Raw genomic sequence first — 23,179 nt, 5'->3', positions numbered from 1 at the left:
TTTTATTTATGTTTATTACTTAAGCGGGTTTTCAGCTATAATGGTCCATAAGGGTGTATGTATAGATACCAAATACAAGCAATTCCTTTTCTAGATTTGTAGTTTATTTAGAATTAAATATGGAAGAGATTTACTACTTTCAAAGTTATAATTATTATGATTGGATAATTGATATTAATTCGAACAATTTTCAGGACAATTATTTTTTTAAATAAAGGTCTATACACGATGCGTACTTTATAAATAAAGCTGTGTACACATTTGCTTAGAGCTCTTAGGGTATATTTAAAGGTATAACTGGTTTGGACACATGTTCATTACGAATAAGGGCGCGTTCACACAACACGTTCACTCTTAATAATATCGTGATATTTGGAGTGTATAGACGACTCATAGTTTTCAAATATAATACACATTAATACACTTAAGGCGAAGCGTGATTTACCCATAAAGGTTAGCACACACTATGCTCGTACCCAATAAAGGCTTTTATAAACATTGTTTGCAATCTAAGCGTTATACTTTTCACACGCGCGTGTGTACTTTAAATAAGGAAGTGTACCCACGTGGTCTTCGCGTCTATACGCGTTCATTCGACATAAGGACACGTACACATAGGTTTAAGCGTTATATTTTTTAAGAAGACACACACACGCGCGTTTTTGACATTGAGAGGTGTTCACATACGTTGTTTGAAGCGCAAGCGTTGTACATTTAAAATAATTTTAAATTTTAAATTTCCTATTATACAAAAGAGTGCACACGCGCGTGTGCTATTAACATAAGAGCCTGTTCACATACCTTTCGCACACCTAATCATTATTTTCAATAGAACGTACACAGACGCTTGTTTTTAAAATTAGGGCGTGTTCACACACAACATTCAGTCTAATCATTCTATATTTCAAAGCTGTGTACACACGCGCGAGCACTCCACATTAAGGAGCGTACACACTAGTTTCCCCACTTTAGTTATATAAGGGCGCGTTCACAGCAGACCACAATAGTTTCCCGCCTGCGCGTTATAAGGGCGTGTACACACGTGTGCTCACGTGCGGTCGCACGACGTGTAGAACAGTATGTATGCGGCGCTAGACTTCACTTCACTTGGCGATATCTCCGTGACAAGATGGTCGTCGTATTTGTACCATCTGGAATGAAGAATTTATTCATAATATTATCAGAGATTTTAAATGTGAAACCTAAAATTTGGCAACCATAATAGCTAGATGGCGTTGTGTTGTTAGGATATTATTAATGTTGACCCAATATTAAATACGTATTAATATGCTGCAGGTGGCTACTACTACTTCTAGATGACCAGTAAATGAAATAACCTATATTATGTACTTACACACTACTGACAATAAAAGGGTAGTGTTGATGTTATTAATATCAATGCTATATCAATAACATTAACACTACCCTTTTTTATTGTCACATTAATAAGACTACCCAAGTTTATTATTTTATTGCACTGTCTCACTATTTTTATTTTAATACCATGAATCATTAAAAAAAAATCACTCACTTGCCGTACACGCTGCTCTTACAATACGCCGTATAATGTCCCCCCTCCATGGACCCATAGTGATTCGACACGGCGTACAAATTGTATCCATTCGTCGGACAATTTAGCGCCAATTGGCCCATATCCAGCCCTTCCAGAGGAAAATCTATGTATGTTTGTCTTTTTCTATACGCATTGCACATATAATCCTTGGCATCTAGGTAGAACCGCTTGAAATGTATCACGAGTACAGGCGGGAGGCGAGATATGTCTAGTTTTTTGACGGCGTCGCGTTTTTCCTTGCACGTGGGGCAGTTCCAACCGGGGATGGTCTCCCCGTTCAGGTAGAGTTTGAGGCAGTCCTGTGGGGGAAATAGGGAGTGATAGTTTAATTCGTATGGATATTTTAAATATGAATGTGTATGTTAGGCTTTCATGTGAATTACAGTATACATTTTCATGAAATTTGGTATGAAATTAGTTTAAAAAATTAGAAGATTCAGACAATAGTTCAAAAACAAACTGAACACATAATTTCGTGGCATGAAGCAATTTTTTTTGGCATGTCAACGTGGCACGGTGTAGTGCAACGTGGCACGAAATTTCACAGCGTGGCATAACATGTTATGGATTGATAAAGCATGGCGGTGTATAGTGTGGCACGTTACTGTGCAGGTATGTATAACATGTTGCGGAAGAATTCTAACAAATACCCGCGGCCCCCTCATTAAAGCGGCTCGACGGAACACAGTGGGGTTTTAGTCGGTAAGAATCCGACATAACCCACGGCTCCTTCCCCGGGGGCCGTGGGTATCTTTGGAAGATTTCCCCACTATAAAAAAAAAGGTATGTATAACATATTGTGACACGTCATTGCGCAGTGTGGTATAACATATTGTGGCACGTTATTGTGCAGCGTAGCATAACATGTTATGGCACGTTATTGTGCAGTGTGGTATAACATATTGTGACTCGTTATTGCGCAGCGTGGCTGAGCATAGTGTGGCACGTTATTGTGCAGCGATGTATAACATGTTGTGGCACGTAATTGTGTAGCGATGTATAACATGTTGTGGCACGTTATTGTGCAGCGATGTATAACATGTTGTGGCACGTTATTGTGCAGCGATGTATAACATGTTGTGGCACGTTATTGTGCAGCGATGTATAACATGTTGTGGCACGTTATTGTGCAGCGATGTATAACATGTTGTGGCACGTTATTGTGCAGCGATGTATAACATGTTGTGGCACGTTATTGTGCAGCGATGTATAACATATTGTGGCACGTTATTGTGCAGCGGTGTATAACATATTGTAGCACGTTATTGTGCAGCGATGTATAACATGTTGTGGCACGTAATTGTGTAGCGATGTATAACATGTTGTGGCACGTTGTTCCACAGCGTGTCACGTGTCGTGTCACGTGTCGTGTCACGTGTCGTGTCAAGTGTCGTGTCACGTGTCGTGCCACGTGTCGTGTCACTCGTACCGCGAGCTCGCAGCGCGCCGCGTGCGGCGGCAGCTCCAGCGACAGGTTGGAGAACGAGTCATAGGTAGCGGAGCTGGCGGCGCACACGGTGCAGCGCACGGTGGAGCGGATCTGTCCGTAGAAGAGCCGCAGCACGAGGCTCTCGCGGGACCGCGTGTACTCGTGCCACGCGCGCTCCGACGCACCCAGGCTCTCCTGACACACAAACAAACAAAAAAAAATTAAAAAAAAAGTTATAAACTACATATTTCATCAGATAACCATCACGTCATCTACAACCTAATTACATTCAAACAAATCATCCTCATATGTTCAAACTTTGTAAAAAGAAACTGTGAAACTGAAATAAAAACACAAAATTAACACCTTCAAATTTCAAATTTTCTCTTCCATATCTTCCAAACAAATGAAAAAAAAGTTAAAATACACAATCACAAAAAACACATCTTCAATCGCTTCCAACATACGAACAAATCATCCACATATGTAATTTCAAAAAAATATCTTACAAGTAAAAAACAATCACATAGAATCCTGCAATCCTTTCCAACTTCTAACGAACCACCCACAAACCTATAAAACACCAAAAACCTAAAAAAAAAACACAACATATTCTAATACCTTGAGCGGCGGCTTGATGGTGAACTGCAGGTCGAGGTGCAGCCAGTCCATCAGTATGGTGAGGAACTCGTGCGAGTCCTGCTGCTCGCTGCCGCGGAACGTGCGCTGGTGCTTGCCCACCTCGTTCTGTGAAAGAGAAATACGTGAAAAATGTGAAAAAATTACAAAAAATTGCGAGTAACTTCAAAAAAAAAATTTAAGTTACATTTTTTTTGGACGCGTCAAGAATAATTTTTAATGAAAAAGAAATTAAGAAACCAATTGAACATACACCATTCCTTCATATATACTGCATATGCACTAAGCAATGTTTTTTCCATAGCAAATTTACCGGATGACATGAATAAATTTTCCATACCTACGTAAAAAAAATATAAGACAACAATAAAAAAAACTGCCACTCACCCGTAGATCCTTAGTCGCGATGAATCTATACTGTCCCGACCAGAGCGCGCGGACTACGGCCGCTAACTCCTCCGCGATCGCCCCACGCGTGCTATGCGATCTGACACAAATTGGAAAAACTTACATTTTTTGAGATTTATTCTACTAATTAACTATTAATTATGTACTAGGGATATGTAGCTCGAAAAGTTACTAATTTTAGAAAGGTTTAAACTACACGTAGTAACGTTGTTAGTATTTGGATCTGCAAAACGGGTTACCCCTTAAGACTCAAGGAAAGAACTGCACATCTAGATAATATCTACTATTCTATACTATCACACTCACCTATTAACGTGCTCCAAGTACTGTCCATTGCAGAAGTACGTTACTAAAATTGCCGTGTTGTTCAAACACTGTATTATTGAGTTCATATAGCATGTGTTACCGAGGTTCTTGAGGCCAGTTAGACCACGACCCTGCAATATTAACGATATTACTCCCATTCGAACATATTAAAATTATTAAAAAAGATAAGTGATTATGCGTGTCATTGTACTTCTGTGTACATGTCATTTTGTGTGTGCGGCTTTTTTGTTTGATTGAGTTATTTTAAAGTTGATTAATTAGTAGTGAAATATATTAACTGTTCAATAGTATCTATGTTTGATTGAAATAAATCAGTCAATATATATAATTTATACATACCTATATGTCGAACAAAATAATAGACTATGATAACAAGAAAAAAAATATGAGATCCAAGAATATTATTTATATGCTTTTTAGTAGTGTGTACGTATTTGATCAGCCGTTCAAGTTCAAATTGTAATGAAATAAACCTTTTCAAAGTATCGTGATACAATTAAACTTATATCACATTAAGCCGATTAATCAATTTTCATTACAATACTAAATTTATATGAAGTACGGTTGCGAACTAAATACATATTGTGAAATTCTATGTAACTTATTCTTTTTAGAATTTTGGCCACCCTACATCACCACAACGACGTATTATCTTTATATGTATCAATCTAACAAACATAAGTAAGGTACAGTCGAATAGAAAAATGAAATACAAGTTGAATAAACATATCTTTACATATCGAGTGTACACGTACAGTCGCCGTGAAAAGCCGTCTCTAATAAAACCTTATATGATTACACGTACTTTAGCTCGACCTTAACCTTTGCAGTGTAAACTGATTTACATCCACCGCCTACCTGCTGCCTTGTCGTACTGTATGTATCGCATTATAAATCACTAGGTTTTACCCGCGGTCTATCTTGTTAAATAAGTTTAGTGAAATACTTTTATGACTTGTTACTGTCTTACTGCTTTCAGAATACATAAAATTTTGAAATATAATTAAAAAATAACCAATAGCAAAAAAATCACAAAAATAGCGAAATACTCACAAGTAGAACTGAAAAATTGAATAGGGAAGAAAAAACAAAAGTGAAACTAACTGCCAGACAAAATGTAAACAAGACCGTCACACTAATTACAAGGGGACATTGGCAGAGCCTTGCATTATTTATTCTCAGAGCCCCAACTAGTGAAGTTATGTCAAAACATGTATGACTATGAAGAGTTTGATATCGTGAAATTATTCAAATTGCTCCAGTGTAATTTTCAACTCAATAACAAAGATTTATTCGTACGAAAAGTCTTGTTTAAAAGGTAATAAAAGTATATTGGGCACTAAATAGTGTCTGAAATGAGACCTAATGCATTTATTTAACGTATAGTTTTCACAGTACATCAGCATATTTTCTTTTACAGTTTCTATTTGTGATTGCTTTTCTACATAACAAAACTAAAACTTAGATTTTTTTTCACTTTTATTTGATAGTAAAATAAATATTTACTTACACGTTTGAAGAGCCATATGATGCTATGCGAATGCTTTAGCCTGACCTTCACTTTGTACACCATGCTAAGTGGGTCCAGCCGCATGCATGGCTGCATGGTTCGCAAAATCCATTGTTAATTATTATAATATTCATTTCGATTTAATAACATGACTGTATTTTAGCTTAAGTAATGTTTAGATTTAAAATAAAGTGCCGTAGGGTAAAAGGGGTATTTCTAAAAATGTGTTATGTTTTGTATATTATGTACTTGAAGTCACATAGTTTTAAAATACACAGTAAAAAAATACTTTGTAGTCGTATAAATGGAAAAACTGCCAAAACAAATAATGATATTTTAACTATGGATACCTTTAGTATCCACGTGTAGAATGGGAGTACCTACATATTTTCTTAGGCGTTTAAAACCGCAACTTGTTTTATACAAAATTCATAACACTGAATAATATCATATTTAGAAATGACCCCCACGTTTGTAATACCCCACAAGGCACCAATGTCTAAATTAATGTAATTGTTAATACTTTCATAAAAAAATACAACTTAAAAGTTAAAAGTTACTTACATTTTTAAATACCGAGTTTTAAAACACCGTCCTGTACTTTGATAGAGGAAAGACCAATACGAGTAGCACAATTAAATATAACATAAATACCATAGCCAGTACATTCGGCAACATTTATGAATTATCGATAATTAGTACTATATTAAATTTTAATAAAAACTTGTTAAAGCTACAGTGGCAATAATTTAACTTTTCTCCGGACACGTTTGTTTGTGTGCGTGATCGTAAGACGTTGTTCCGTGAGCATAGTTGTGATAGGACTGAAGGGATGTCTTGTTGTGCCCACCTCCCTCGCTGGGGTTGGCTGGGGTGAGCACGTCATACGATTGTTAAGCCGTATTAGTACTCTGATCGTACAAATATTGAATGGCATTAGTTCTGGATTGGCCTAGCATTTTTTTTGCGTGAAATTGTTGCGTACAGACTGATACAATTTAATTAACAAGTGTGGATACATAATTGTGGATAAATCACGTGAAATTAAAGTATCACAAATATATATATTTTATCATTATTACTTAAATTACAGAAGAAAAACGTCTAAACAGCCTAATTCTGAAGGATAGACAATTCGTTACCACTTTATGAGTATAAAACCCAAATCTAACGTCCACAATTCAGAGAAACAAAAACAACTTCCTACTTAAACTTTTTACACAGTCCTCAAAATCATCCCCCTATAACTACATGTCCTTATCCCCCAAAACCCGAAACGCCCGTCACCCTACAGCAAGTGATTGGTGCGTTACTTCACATGTTTGCGAACTGAGACGCGCCTCACCCCTCACCCCGCGCTGAGCGGACAATATTTACATTTCGTTACGATTACCTACCCAAACCCACTGATGCGAAAAGCTTCTGTTTGACATTCGTTTTTGTGCGCATTTTTAAATTTCGGCTTTTTTCATCCTAAAAAATGTAATCATCACTAAAATTTTTTGGTTCAAAAGAATCTTCAGGACATTTTTTTGCGGTTATATACTGCACAAATATCATAGTAACATAATCGAAAGTTAAAAAAAAATTACTATCATTTTAATTTAGTTAATGTTTGCTGTAGCAAAAAACGTACAGTAAGTAAAGTGATCGACGCCTTTATATTATAAGAAGTCAAGGAGTATTACAATATCGGTGGCAATTTACACAAATTGTCGTCTATCTTTTCGTTAGATCGATTAACAATATCAGAAGCAATTCAGCATTCGTGACATACCCCACTTCGGCGACCAATTAACACTATTACCTATAGGCAATTCCAAATGACCTATAGTATATACGTTATGGCTTTAGCTTTCTGTCAAAACCAGCCATAGTGCAAGTTAGCACGCACGCTTTCCGTAAAACAGCTAATAATAGCAAATAGCTGGATAGCTAGAGGTCAAGGTGTTGCTTATCTGAATCTAGCTACGCCAACTTCTAGGCTATCCATCATTGATTGTGGCCATCGAATATTTTGTTCCTGACCTTTATAACGCTTATAATTTTGCTTTTATTCCATGAACGCGATTAAAAAAATGCATATAGCTAAAAATTAAATAACGAGACATTGAAATCGCATAATTGTATACTTCTTAGAAGGTGGCATTGAAAAGTGATTTATTTACATTGTTTGTTGTCACAGTAATATGTAGAAAATGGCTTTTTTACTTTATTTAAAATTATTTTATTGGTTTACCATATAGTTTTCATAAATCATTTTCAAATTTAATTCTGTATCCCATAACAAGCAAGACAATGCACACATTAAAAATCAATTAGATTAGGATACAAGAAAGAATATAGATAATTTGTGTTAAAAATTAAAATGTTGTCATCAATTGCTATTACGTACTTACCAATTTTCCTCTATCCAAAGATAAAATATATAATAAATTAATAATCCTATAAGTCTATGGATGGCCATAAGAAGCCAACGAAAATTAATTAATATTGTATGCCAGTTCATCAGTTAAGACTTAAGAGGCATTTTAGATTTAATTTTCTTATGCAATACATGTAACATTTTATAACTTTGTTTTTTTTATTTTTATTTAGTAAAAATATATATTTATTGACAGAAATGCTATTAATGCATTTCTGTTTTGACAATCATAGCTGCTGTCATCTATAGCGTTGTGGTGAAATTTTACTTAAGAATAAGAAAACAAAATACAACTTTAGCTTGACCACTTATGAATCTACCTACATCCTAATCATCATTTCATATAACAACTTCTTATAAACCTATAGACCAGCCCTTAACCGTTTCCTTGACTTTAAAAGTGCACGGGAGACTTCAAGAACCTTTCATTGAAGAAAATCGGATTTCCCCTGTACCAAGTATTACGTGATCAAGTGGATATGTCGATGACGAGGGGTGACGGGCAGTTATAAGGGTCAGTTCACACAGACCGGGAGAGCATCGACGCGGCGCCTATTTTTCTTTTCACACAGACCGGATCGTATACGCTTTTTAGAGCCAAATAGCTGAGCGTATTTCACACCGAGCGCGATCAAACATTCTTAATGACAAAAGCAATGCACATGCAAAAAATATACCTTACTACAAATAGTTAAGTGGCCCTTTGCTTCTCGAGGAGTTAAAGGAACAATAATCATAATCACAAATAGTAAAACTCTGTTTTCAACGTGATCAGAATCTGCTCTCCTCCCCGAGCCGATCTGTGTGAACGGACCCTTAAGAGGACCATACGTACGTTCCTTTGAAGTTGGTATACACTTTGCATGTATTGTATTCCTTAACAACAGGATAGTAAGAAAAGATTGATGACTTGTAGATCGTGTATGGAAATTTAGAGATGATGTATCAATATAACATTGATATATGAACTTGTTTTAGTACTTTTTACGAACCAGAAAATAATCCTACAATTGGAAAGTTAGAAACAAAATTTGTAATGCATAATTTAGATAGAGATGTATGTTCCGTCGTTGAAAAATAATAATGGTAATGTTGCAATATAATTCCGAATCGGTGGTAATTGGTAAAACTATGTTATGGCAATTCAAAAGTGCTTCTAAAAGAAGTCTAATTGAATGAGTAAATGTTTGAGTTTGATTAGGAGTAATAAGAAGTAAGAAGTGTAAGTCAAGAAAGCAACGACCTCCTAAGCTCACCAAAAAAAGAGGAATTTCTTACGTGATTCAATAAAAGTGTCCTATCTCAATTTTCCCAAATAAGGAACACGAAGTGAGAGAACATCCGAAAATCGTATGAAACCCGACAAATCACAATGTTGAGCTAAGCGTATTAGCACAATCAAAGTCACGTGTGTTGCGGTGAGATTGCTATGCGCCTACAGTACCTATTTTAATTATCTGCGCTGTGGTACAGTGGATATATCTTTATGAATAATTTAGATTTCAAAATACAAATCAGATTCAATTGACTGAGCAAGTCATGCTTTAATTAACTGTAAAAATATAAAAATTGAAAACAAAACCGTTTAAACATAGCAGAAAAGAAACTCCAAAACAGCAAGCTAAATTTTGTAACTTATTTTACTTTGTCTAGTTGCCAGAAAATTTTTAAAAATATATTTAAACTAGCTTTCCACCCGCGGCATTGCCCGCGCAGTCAAATAAAAACCCGCATAGTTCCCGTTCCCGTGGGATTTCCGGGATAAAACCTAACCTATGTCCATTCTCTGGTATCGAAATATCTCTACCAAATCATTCATGCAAATTGGTACAGTAGTTAAGGCGTGATTGAGTAACAGACAGACAGACAGAGTTACTTTCGCATTTATAATAATAGTATGTATTTAAATACTTGAAAAATATTTCAATATGACTGAATAATATGAATATTAAGTAATTTCTAGACGCTTCTAGTCCAATGATGATCGTTGGTAATTTATAATTGACACATGAGCTTGTCCAGCACGGATTAGGATTAGTGTCGCCGCAAAGCAATATTCCACATAATAATATGTAAGATTAATATGAATTTATTGCATTTTTATTCCTCTGTGACTTTGATTCTTTTAGATTCTCTTCACCCACAATTGTTTACACTTTAAAATAATAAATTGAATTGTTATTATTCTATTTGAACGATTTATAGATAATATATTAATATGAAATTTAACAGAAACAATTAATTTTAAGACTTCATTAGTGATCAGACTACAATCCAATAATTTACTTTCAGGGTTTCACCAAAGGGACATATTGTGACGATCACCGGAAATTTATCGCACGTTTTCATAATATAGCGCTTCGTAAACACATTGTAATTCCGATTTATATCACGTGTGCTATGGAATCGTATATTAAATCCTCAGAACTAATTTGTTCCCACATTGTATGTTTTCTATGAAATAAACTGAGTTTATATGATTGTTCTAAGAACACGTAAATCTCTTAATAAACAAAGTTGTCAAGCAGTAGCTTTAAAAATAATCGATTCAGCTGAATTCAGTATTCAGTATGCTGAATTCAGTATTAAGTATGCTGAATTCAGTATTCAGTGTACTGTCAAGTTCTGTGATTTACAACCACACACATTTAAGGATGCTAAACTCAAACTGAAAACGTTCATTTCTTTCAACCCTACTTTATGAAAATCAACAAACATACATAACACAGAAAATTTGGTATAAATAATATCAAACAGATCACATGTGACCATCAAACGTGATGCTCACTGAGTGCGTACTTGTAATCCAATAAACGCGTTAATATGGTCGTTACTTTGTGCTTTATTCCTATCTGACATAAATATCGTTACAAGCTGATAATAGATTGATTGAATTAAAAAAAAAAACTTCATCAATTTCCACTATATTGTAATTCAGTTAAGGTAAGAACATTGTAGTTATTTTATATTGCATTTTACTATTTATTTAGTTATTGCATAGCTTCTATTGCGGGTCTTGAGCGCGGGGACCGAATCGAGAAATTCCGTAACGAAAAAACCTCACGCTCCCCACTCCGACGGGCGGAGGTGTGGCTTGAAGGCATAGCATGCAATCGTAGACAGAGTAACTAATAGACCCAATGACGATACCTTTCTCACTTACACAAGAAAGAGAGCGAAAATACCATAACAAATGCATAAGACAAAGACACAAATACCCAATTTTTTGTCCCTTAGTGTGTAACCTGTTTTTCAAGATCCGCAACTTGAGTTGCGAAACAAACTTTGACAGTTCGTGCCTTCATCGTGCTTGGTGTTCGAATTTTGGATATTATTTAGTAAAAAATCGATACGAGTACATTGAAAAGACGGTGAAATTATCTTAATATAGACATCGAAGTAAATAGAATGGTGCGTTGTCGTGTTATTGCATGTATAAGCGATAGTGAGAAGAAAATTGCCGTTGTGTCTTTTCACGCGTAAGTACGAGTTTATTGTCCTTATTTATAGTTTCTCAGTGATGATTATTTATACTTTAGCCTAAAGTAACAACAAGTCGCGTTAAAACAAGGAAAATATTAGCGTAATATCGATTTTTACATTCAATAACCTATAAACATCAACAAGTAAGTGTTGCCAGTGTCGGGAAAAATAATACCCCGATCATCAATAAAAAAATATTGATTTGACAATATGGCGAAACTCGAAGGTAAATGAATATAAAATCCCATAATAACCCAGTGTTTCGGGAAGACTTCGGCATCGAAAACATATTTTAATTTATTATTTCTCATAGTAATAATTGTGATTGACATAAAATTACACTTATAATTTTAGAGAACCTGAACTACCTGCGAGCATTAATTATTATTAACCTATGTTTATCGATTTGTTTCCAGATGATCCAGACCTACGTAATTAATGGATCGAAGTGGTAGAAAAGATTGGATTCTCACAAAATATTGTAAAATATGAACAAGCCAATGAAAAAGTAAGAAATGTGTTTCGTCATCAATAATCAATCTGCTTATATTTTTTGTAAGTATCTACTAAATCTAATATATAAAAATCAATGCCACTTTTCGTTGTAATTCCATAACTCGAGAACGGCTGAACCGATTTCGATAATTCTTTTTTTATTATATTCCTTGAAGTACGAGGATGGTTCTTATGTAGAGAAAACGTAAACATGTACCACGGGCGAAGCCGGGGCGGACCGCTAGTTGATTATAAAGACAAAAGAAAAATCTCATAACTGGTTTTATTTAATTGCTCCTAAAAATATTTACCCTTGCCAAAACATCCGGGAGCTCGGATACTGTGGCAACATTCAACTTATACATTGACAAACTATCTTTGTCTCAGTCGCGGTTACAGAGTACCTTTGTCTATTAGTTTCTCAGTCTACGCATGCAATAGCTTTACCGCGGCAGTCCCCGAGTACTCATTCTCATTTACTAGCTGTGGCCTGCGGTTTCACCCGCGTGGCTCCACTCCTACTGGTCTTAGCGTGATGATAGATAGCCTTTCTCGATAAATGGGCTATCTAACACCGAAATAATTTTTCAAATCGGACCAGTAGTTCCTGATATTAGCGTGTTCAAACAAACTCTTCAGCTTTATAATATTAGTATAGATTGCCACCAAATAAATACCGAACACGTGAATTTACCATACAAAGGTGTCAAAACCGAATTTTATTGTAGCAATCACACGACACGTGCGTCGGAGCGTGTTAATGAGATTTGAGATTTCGTCAAAATTTCACCAATTGCTTTGGACACGTGTGTATTACTCCCACGTAAAATGTATGAGAAAAAGGTATTTGTCTGTGAGTAAATCACGATACGTTGGATACTCGAATAGGTTGGAATAATATTTTTTTAAAAGTTTAGTGTCTTTTTAACCGACTTCAAAAAAAGGAAGGTTTTCAATTCGGCCGGTAGGTAAATTTTTAAACTTTTAATAAGTAGGTAAATAGTAAATGGGCTATCTAACACCGAAAGAATTTTTCAAATGGGACCTGTAGTTCGCGAGATTAGCGCGTTCAAACAAACAAACTAACTCTTCAGCTTTATAATATTAGTATAGATATGATAAACAGCTTAACCATACATCTTGTTATAGAAATATGTAGAACGACATTTTTCCATAAGTTTTTGTCTTTCATAATTAATAATTTCAAGGCGAACAGCTGTCAAATACGCACACACAAATAGGATTAAATTGTTCAATGAAAATACACGATTATTAACGCTCAAAGTGTAAATTAATATGAAAATGTAAATGTAGATGCAGATGTAATTAAGTCAAAGTGTAGATATAAGTGTAAGTGCGTGTTACAAATGTAAGTATAAATATGTAACTTTTTAATGCAAGTGTCAGTCATATTAGTGTAACTGTTATTGCAATTTTCACGTTTTTAAGTGTCGTATAATTCATGTATAATTAAATCTAATATATAAAAATCAATGCCACTTTTCGTTGTAATTCCATAACTCGAGAACGGCTGAACCGATTTCGATAATTCTTTTTTTATTATATTCCTTGAAGTACGAGGATGGTTCTTATGTAGAGAAAACGTTAATATGTACCACGGGCGAAGCCGGGGCGGACCGCTAGTATAAAATAAATATAATTATAAGTGTTCATGCGGTATTAGTGTAAGTGTTTAAAAGTTATTGTAAGCTATACTTATAGCAAGTTTAACTGAAAGTGTATAAAATATAACAAAATAACTTAAGTGTAACTGTAAGTGTAGTATTACTCAAGTACATATTACTATAACCCAAGTGTAAATGTAAGTATAAGTGTAAACACATTAGTCACATCGCCTCACACAGGCTGAAAACACCTAGTTTTTGCAAGTGTCAGTATAAGTGCAACTGTAACTACAAGTACAGCTCAAGTGTACACAACTACAAGTATAACTGCAAGTTAGTGTAAATGCAAATACAACTGTAGGTATATGTATAATTTTAACTCCAAGTGTAAGTGTCAGTGTAAGTGTAACTCTAAGTGTAAGTGCAACACTCACCACATCCCCCCACACGGGCTGAAAGTCCCTCGCTTTAGCGAGCGGCGCCATTTTGGCCGGCTTCGTGCTGCGGTCGAACCGAGGTGCTGGTTCTTCTTCGTCTGATGATAGCTATACATATAGAAAATATACTAATTACTGGCTGTTTGCGTCGTAATCAGTTTCTTTAATAGTTATTAAAACGTTTTGTAGACCTTACCGAACATACAAAAATAAAATAAGCCGAATTGGGCCCGTTAATCTTGAGTTATGCCATTACCAACGTACTTATACATTTTATTTATATAGATTTGTGAATTTGAATATAGAGATAGCGTTCATAAAAAATCTAAATATTATAAACTGATCAATCTTATGAATTCCAATAAAAATAAAACAATGAAGAAATGCTAACAAGAATTTCAGATTTCTTAGATATCATCGATGTAGCTCATAAAGCTGCTGAGCTGAAATGGAACTGGGCTGGCCATGTTTGCCGAATGTCGGAGGAGTTATGGACAAAAATTACCACTTTGTGGATCCCCAACAAGGACAAAAGGCTGCGTGGCAGGCCCAGGACAAGATGCGGGACGAGCTTGATTCCCATTTAGCAGATTGGAGCAAAATTGCTCAAAATAGGGAGAAATGGATTGAGGGAAGAGAGGCCTTCGCTCAGCAGTGGGACAGCCATGGCTCATAATAATAATAAATAATAATAGAGTTTATAACAATGAAATTACCTTAGCAATATTTGGCGAGGATTGCGAACGATTGAGCGCCGAATTACTGTCAGTGCCCGAACCGAACGATTCTGTGTCTTCTTCCTGCATTCAAACATTAAGAATTATTAAAATGGTAAAGTTTGTTCTGCAGAAAATATGTGTTACATTAATTATTTTTAATTTTTATGCAGGGTGTCCCACTATTGGTATACTAAGCGCGAAGAGACTTGTAGTTTTGCATACACTGATCACGTAAAAATACTTATACAACAAAATTACGTCAAAAATTTTTTGCAAAATTTTTCCTGAAAATACATGTCTTCTCTAGCTTCGCGCAGCCGGCATATACCGCATCTCTAATGTGAGTATTTTGTCTATTAAAACAATCTTAAACGATAGCTCACGTGCTGGTGGCAAAGTTGGGCGGGTTGCTTGTTATGGGTGTACAGTGTACACATAGTTTTAAGAATTCATCTATTTGAAAAAAAAAAATGCGTCTGGAATTTTATAAGTATTTTGTACGTGCTCAGCGTATGCAAAACTACAACCTCCTTTGAGCTTAGTATACCAACAGTGGGACACCCTGTATAATCGCAGATAGTGTATAGTTTTGTTTAGATGTTTTGCATTTTCACTCCTAGAACGAGAGCTACTGACAAGTGTATGTGTATAATACGCGTGTGACACGCTATAGTCATCGATGTATGCTTGTCACCTGGCACTACTCGTTATAGTGCGCTCCTGTTGTGTATACAACACGTGTGACAACATGGGGAATACGTGTGTTCGCTTGTATCAACTGTATTTCCTCACGTATTATGGCGAGCTGTAGGCGGACGTGTAGATAAGTCATAACCCCCCTCGCAGTTTATAGGTTGTTAGTGGGGCATTAAATGCGTGTGTGTGCATGTGTATAGCCCCTGGCAAAATATCGTGAGTTATGTTTGTGTATATGTCGAGTCTCGTCTCTTGAGCCTTGAGCATCGTCGTGAGGTGGCATGTCTTTCGGTGTCAACCTTATCCCTTCATCTCCATTCCTCGACCGCACTTCGAGACGTGGCGAGGGATTCCATCCTTTTGTTGTAGATATCCCTCCTATTAGAACACGTCGCTTCGAGTCATCTTTCTTAATGAAAACGGCTAAGGAATGGAACTCTCTCCCTAGCTCCATATTCCCCGCACAATACAATCTGGACCTTTTCAAAGCGAGGGCGAACAGGCTTCTTCTAGGCAGACGTGCATCCAAGTAGACCACATCGCCGCTTCCCATCAGGTGGGATCGTGGTCAAACGTCTGCCTATTCATTATAAAAAAAAAAAAAATATGTGTCACCTTGAACTGCGGTTTCCTCTTATCCCTCGCATCAGCCAGCTTCCTCTTCCGCTCTGCTTCAAGCAGCTCTCTCTGTCGGTCAAGAGAACGGCGTTGAGCAGTGACTGCTGCAATGCGAGCCCGCTTCGCTTCCACTTCACGGGCTGCTGCTTGCTTGACGGCTGCGTATGAACATACGTTATACATTAGAAATTTATGAAATCACTAGCGGTCCGCCCCGGCTTCGCCCGTGGTACATATTCACGTTTTCTCTACATAAGAACCATCCTCGTACTTCAAGGAATATAATAAAAAAAGAATTATCGAAATCGGTTCAGCCGTTCTTGAGTTATGCGCTTACCAACACATTTTGCGATTCATTTTTATATATAAGATAAGAAAATGTATATGGATAAAATAATATGTGTATGTTTTTAAAAACATATCTATAATTTACGCTAAGAAACTTTATAAAGATTAAAAATTTTTAGACAAGACATACAAGTCTTAAAAAAATTGTCGTTTCGCATTTAAATTTGTTCAGCCGTTGCAAAATTCCAGGAATACATAAACCGTTTACATATCCTAATAATATAGAAACCAATATTCTTATGGAATATAATTCACTATTACTCAGTCCGTTAAAGAATGAGGTTAAAAATAGGGTCGATTATCTGTCTGTCAACTGTTTTTTTAACAAAAAAAAAAAAAAATAGAACGAGCGAACGAGATACACTTAAAAGTGCCGCTAATTTTCAATCCCTTTCATTATAAAACAGAGTTATACACAATATTTTTAAAAACTAAATTAAAACCTAAAAATCTAGCATCTGTCTGTCTGTATGTCAATAAAGTTATTTATTATTTATTTATAATCTATAATAATAATACCTTCGACATCAGCATCAGGCGGCTGCTGCACTTTGGTGATGTTCTCAGCGAGTTTGGCTGCTTCCTCCCGTTCCCTACGCTGGTACTCTTCTAGTTTTTCACGGAGGGATTGGTTCTCTTGTTCCTGGATAAAAAATACATTTAAATTGCTTGTACAAATAAAAAAAAAGAAATGAATAACAACTGAGCAATCATGTTTTTGGTAAAATGGTAAATATTTGTCACTGATTTGCTACTACTAAAGCAATTCATACGATAATAATTATATTTTTAATATGCAATCCGTATATAAGTTAAAAATATGCATAATAAATCAAATTCAACATATTATGGCAACAAATATTACTTTGTGCAGTTATGACACTTAAAAATTTTACATCTGCCGAGTCAGTTACCTAGCGCTCTGCTAGTATTTTAAATTAAAAATTGGTACAGATTTCTGTGTTAATTTACGTAAAAACGGCTTCACAAATCTCGATAAGCACAAGTATCTCACCATATCATACTGCTTGTTCTCCAACTGCATCAGTTGCGATATGATCTCTTGTTCGCGCAGCTGGTACATTGCGCGTAACTCGTCCCGATTTTCCGTCTCGCTTTGTTGACGGGTTTTCTCCCAGTCCTGTAGCGAAAATAACCAAAATGTTAGTAAAATAATGTTATTTTTACATGGAATTTGTTGTTGCTATTTTCATGAATCATCTGGTAAGATTTGATCCCGATTTTTATGTTGAGTATGTGTAGGTGTTTGTGTTAGTTATAATTATCGATGTAAAGTGTAAGTATAAGTGAACATGCAGAGAAAGTGTTAATGTGGTGTAAGTGTAAATCAAACTATTTTTATGCGTAATTGTAACTATAAGTGCAAGTGACACTGTAAGTGCAAGCGCAAGTGTAGAAAGGTATAAGTTTAAGTACAGAACTTAAGTGTAATTGTAACTTTAACTCTAAGTACACTTATAAGTTATAACTATAGTTATACCTTGCTATAGTTATAACTTATAAGTGTAAGTGAAGTGTAAGTGAAAGTGTAAGTGTAAGTGTCACCTGCTCCGCCTCGATCCGCTGCATCTCGAGCGTGAGCGACGTGTCTGCGATCATCTGCTGCTGCTCCAGTATGGACTGCACGTTGCGGGCTCGTTCCGCGTATAATTCTACTGCCGCAGTCTATAAAATACAACATTTTGTATTACCTGAGGGAAACAGAGCTATACAAAAAATTGTTTTGAAGTGAAAACGTGAAACGTGGAAATTGAATAATTTCCAATGGAAATTAAATTGCTGTGAGAGACAGTCGGTCTTCCGATTCCCGTGAGTTTAGTTTCTAAATGTATAATGTGTACTTGCGTAAAATCAAGAATGTGAAAATACAAAAAGTAGTAAGTTTTCACTTTTATAGAGTTTATGACTGCTTACGTTTTATTTAATTTATTCTAAAAATCTAAAGTTCAAGAATTATTCTTAAAGATTGAAACAAGATTAAAAAGAATTATTCTTAAAGAGTGAATTAATCGAGCAACATGAAAACGGAAGATAAATACAAGAAGTTGCATAGCAATGGCCGTATAAGACATTCATGACAAACTTTTGAAAAAATTTTAAAGGAAATTATTATGCTCTTAATTATTATTATTTAATTAATTATTTTTCTTAATTATTCCGTTCTTCCATCGATCGTCGAGGCGCACAGACTCTAGGCATCGCCATATGGTGGACGTTCCATGTACCCGGACAAAGCGGTTCGGATCGACATTCTTCATCTGAACTATGAGGGACTGGAACATGCTTCCTGAGTATGTGTTCCCCGACGAGTACAATATGGGGGCCTTCAAGCGAAGAGTGAACGGGTACCTTCTAGGGAAGCGCGCTCCATCTTAGGCCACATCTCAGCTTACCATCAGGCGAGATTTTGGTCAAGCGCTTCCCTATCACACAATAAAAAAAAAATTATACAGTACTTTAATAAAATATAATTTATGTACCTTACTAGACCTATCCACAACTGGCTCGCCAGGCTTGGGTCGGGTCACTGGAGTAGGTGGATTCAAATCCGACAAGTTTGGATAATCTATTTCACCTGAAAATAATAAAATAACATTTTCAATTGTATCTTTTGAAAAATATTTACACAGGTTTCAAATTCAAATTCAAATTCAAATTCGTTTATTCAAACAAACTTAACCTAACCTTAGAGCTAAATACATTAGGTGTTGTACATATTATGTTTAGTGATAGGTATGTATCAATCATCGGTTCAAGACTGGCATCTTTGCTAGGTTACCGAGAAGGTAACCTGTATTAAAGATGACAGTTCCTTCCCCATATAATGTATATAATATGAAAAAAAGAAAAACATCTCAGGTGGTCATCACAATAATTAAGTCAACGAATTTGTTTTTTTTAAATTGGGACATAGATAATATAAAAGAAATTAACTAATAGGTATCTTAAGGTTTAAAGCTTGATGGCTATTGGTACCTTAATAACACGCTTGTTAATTCGTTAAATGTGTTTTTTGGCGAGCAACACTAATATCACCTGATTTACAGTACTTCAAAATTAATAATGCGCATGCAAATCTTTGCTAATTATCGTATTTCCAAAATGTATTTCCTTTGACTAAACAAATTTTACTAAATTATGCATGAAGAAAATGCATTTAACCACTCTATATACATAATGTCTTCGGACGCTGCGGGAATATGACAGTTACCGAATTGTGACGAAGATTTCTATGCGCATTATCACTTTTGGAGTACTGTAGTTTCCCTTACTGCTAGTGTTTAATGCATAGCCTATAATCTTTTTATCACTTACTAGCTTTCCACCCGCGGCATCGCCCGCGCAGTCAAAGAAAAACCCGCATAGTTCTCCTTATAGTGGGATTTCCGTGATAAAACCTATCCTATGTCCTTTCTCGGGTATCAAAATATCTCAATACCAAATTTCATGCAAATTGATTCAGTAGTTAAGGCGTGATTGAGTAACAGACAGACAGAGTTACTTTCGCATTCATAATATTAGTATGGATATCGACGAAATAAACTTCAAAATAATTTAAAATAGGCTCTAAAATTAGGCCTTTTCACGAATAATTAATCAGATACCTACCCAGCATATCATCCAACATGATCTCCTGTGACGGTGGCACGGCCTGCGGGTTGCTGGTAAAAGCTGGGTATTTGAGCAGCCAGTCTTCATAGCCTCCCCATAGCGCTACAGGCTGTCTTGCGTATTGGACTTTTATATCCCACTGGGAGAATAGAGGGTAAATTTATTTGATTAAATGACAAATTAATATTGATATTGTCTTTTACTTGATACAATTTAAAGAAAACTTTCAGAAGAATGCAACAATTATATATGGACAATACAGAATATAAAACTCCGTGGTTGCCTGGCAGAAATCACTGCATAGTGATAAGGCCGCCCTTCGTGCTTTTGTTTATTGTACTAGTCTACTGTTATGTCTGTCGTTTTTGTGATATATTTAAAAACAACTACCAATATTATAATTCAATTGAACACTTTCATTAGACATAATATAAAAGCAGATAGTCAACAAATATTATAATACAGAATTTGCTAAGCATTAGAAATAATCCGGGCGAAGCTGCAGGCTTACAGCTGATTTCAAATATAATTTACTAGCTGCTCCGCGCGGTTTCACCCCCGTGGCTCCACTCCTGTTGCCCGTAGCGTGATGAAATATAGCCTATAACCTTCCTCGATAAATGAGCTATCTAATACTGAAAGAATTTTTCAAATCGGACCAGTAGTTCCCGAGATTAGTGCGTTCAAACAAACAAACAAACTCTTCAGCTTTATAATATTAGTATAGATTTACTTTTTTTCCTGACAATTTTTAAAAGCAAGAATGCTAGTTAAAAATTAATTATTTCCATCACTAAGTTATACCTTAAGCAGAATAGTCTTCAGTAGATGCAGCGGTTTCCCCGGTATCACAGTGGTGCTACTCCAATCGAGCATAACAATTAGATCCATACTTGCTCGCTCAGCCCAGACTGGCCGAGACGCGGCAGGTAGATTTTGTTCTAGTACGTTAGCTGATTGCCTATAAAAAAAATATAATTATTTTGAATTTGAATATTACAATAATAATGAATAAATGCTCTCTAAACGGGTGGTAAATTATTTTTTTTCTGTATTTTGATGATTTCAAAATTTAAAAGTCTAGTTGATTAAATAAATGTTTGAGTTCGAATATTAATTTTTCTTCATGCAAAAAAGGTGTTTGGCTGCATTGTGGAATCATGCACATTATGTATTTTGTATTTCAATATAATCAATAAAATATTTTAGTTGTAACACATGTTATATTACAATGTTTCCAATGAAAATCATAAGATTATTGCATATTTTTCCTTATCCATAATGCTTACATATTATAAAACTTACCCAGGTGAAATCCTCTCCTCCGGCACACTAATACAAGCAGGGTGATTAATATGCGACTCAATGTAATCATTGCCAGGTCTTGCGTCCAATATCATAACCTTCAGCTTGCCATTCTTCAGTATTTGATACAGTTGATCACTTTTGATTGTCACTTCATCGGGACCTGAAAATATTTCAATAGAATTATTATAAATTTGCATAAATGATTTTCCAATGGATTAAAAATAATACATGATTTATTACAATATTATATTTCTTATTTTTTTTAATTGGAGGCAAGGATGCTGGTGACATTTTATTGATTACACACTTTTATACAAATTTTTATAAGTGCAAACAATACTTTTGGTAGCAAATTAAGTTTCTATCTCAAATTCAAAATTCTACATTTTTTTTTTGCTTAAAAAATCTGGCTGACCTGAAAATTATACAATATTTATAAATTTTTAATATTATGTGTATAAATATAAGTAATTACCAGGTAGACCCAAAAGTGGAGGTGGCTCAGTAGCGATGTCCATAGCTTTCTTGCGATTTTCGTCAATCTTCTGCTTGATCAGTTCATTCTCCTGTATATCCATCAGGCGTTTGTTTTTCTGCTCTTTAGCATACCTTAACAAAGAAATAATGTGATGAAGATATGAAAAATATTATGAGATTTTAAGGTTTGTGCATGTTTCTTTGATAGAGTGCAGTTATCAAATTTTATACAATGATGCAATAGTTTACACACAATATTATTAAATATTGGTTTTATTACACACCTTTCAATCAGGCTCATTTTCAACTTTTCAGCAGCATCTATAGCCTTGTTTGGGTTCTTAGCTCCGAGCATATTGTTGAAGTATGTTTTGTCCTTTAGATATTCTTTATCCTTACTGATATATGCGATTACACGGAGGTATTTCATAAAGTAGACGTACGAGTACTCCTCGTCACCCTTTGCACGGGCTTCTTCAGCGTTTTCAAAGAGCTTTTGGGCTGTCTTGCATAGCCTGCACATACATGGTAAAATTATGATACTATAAAAGTATTCAAATGTGTAAATTATTGTTAATTAGATACTTACAAAGCTGCTCTTTTTGATTTTAAGTCGGGTACATTGTGTAATTTGTCTAAATCTTCTATACACTTCCCCAAATGGAGTTGTAAACGACGCGTCTCCGTCATATTTAGAAATTGGTATCAACGATGATACGGAAGAAAATAAGTGAATATAAAGTCACTAGGACGTTTGGAATTACATTTGATATCTAAAACGAAAACACTGGGAATGTTGCAAACTTTTATTAGAGACAAACAAAAATTCTACGGATTAAAAATAATTAATCTCAATTTGACATTTTGTCGTTCATTTGTTCAAAGTTTCGAAGTTCGAACGTCATTCGTTCTGTCGTTCAAACTTCAAAATGTTTTTTTTTTTATTCGAGCCATAGGCTGGAGTACTGTATTTTGGATCTTTTCAAGTACAATATTGAAAAACATTCAATATGTTAAAATATTTAAAAA

The 23,179-nt window shown here is 35.2% G+C and overlaps 1 protein-coding gene across 2 annotated transcripts; it reads right to left on the bottom strand.

Annotated features, from left to right (window-relative positions):
• On the bottom strand, positions 1-23,054 carry LOC123700902 (ubiquitin carboxyl-terminal hydrolase 8). Of its 2 annotated transcripts, XM_045648275.1 has the most exons (19): positions 22,740-23,054; positions 22,435-22,665; positions 22,149-22,282; positions 21,671-21,833; positions 21,170-21,326; positions 20,363-20,504; positions 19,234-19,328; positions 18,299-18,418; positions 17,748-17,873; positions 17,252-17,375; positions 16,382-16,542; positions 15,068-15,151; positions 14,349-14,459; positions 4,356-4,486; positions 4,029-4,128; positions 3,624-3,749; positions 3,003-3,197; positions 1,532-1,872; positions 1-1,151 (listed from the first exon to the last, which is right to left on the bottom strand). In XM_045648275.1, exons 1-19 carry the CDS (start codon positions 22,838-22,840, stop codon positions 1,049-1,051), a joined length of 2,745 nt encoding a protein of 914 aa, XP_045504231.1. In that variant the 5' UTR covers positions 22,841-23,054; the 3' UTR covers positions 1-1,048. The 2 variants fall into 2 exon arrangements, with proteins under 2 accessions (XP_045504231.1, XP_045504230.1); XM_045648274.1 differs by lacking the exons at positions 14,349-14,459; positions 15,068-15,151; positions 16,382-16,542; ... (8 more) ...; positions 22,435-22,665; positions 22,740-23,054 and adding exons at positions 5,887-5,976; positions 6,451-6,763.
• Between the last annotated feature and the right edge of the window lie 125 nt (positions 23,055-23,179).

Source organism: Colias croceus, chromosome 20, assembly GCF_905220415.1.
Source record: "Colias croceus chromosome 20, ilColCroc2.1".
Lineage (NCBI taxonomy): Eukaryota > Metazoa > Arthropoda > Insecta > Lepidoptera > Pieridae > Colias > Colias croceus.
This window is presented reverse-complemented; position numbering and strand designations above follow the sequence as displayed.

Bases quoted from the DNA above. Each gene is read 5' to 3' on its own strand.
- LOC123700902 (XM_045648275.1), bottom strand. From the start codon at position 22,840: ATGACGGAGACGCGTCGTTTACAACTCCATTTGGGGAAGTGTATAGAA. The intron at 20,505-21,169 runs GTATAACTTAGT...CTATTCTCCCAG, and splicing joins TGAAGACTATTCTGCTTAAG to TGGGATATAAAAGTCCAATA. The intron at 19,329-20,362 runs GTAGGTATCTGA...TATTATTTTCAG, and splicing joins CATGTTGGATGATATGCTGG to GTGAAATAGATTATCCAAAC.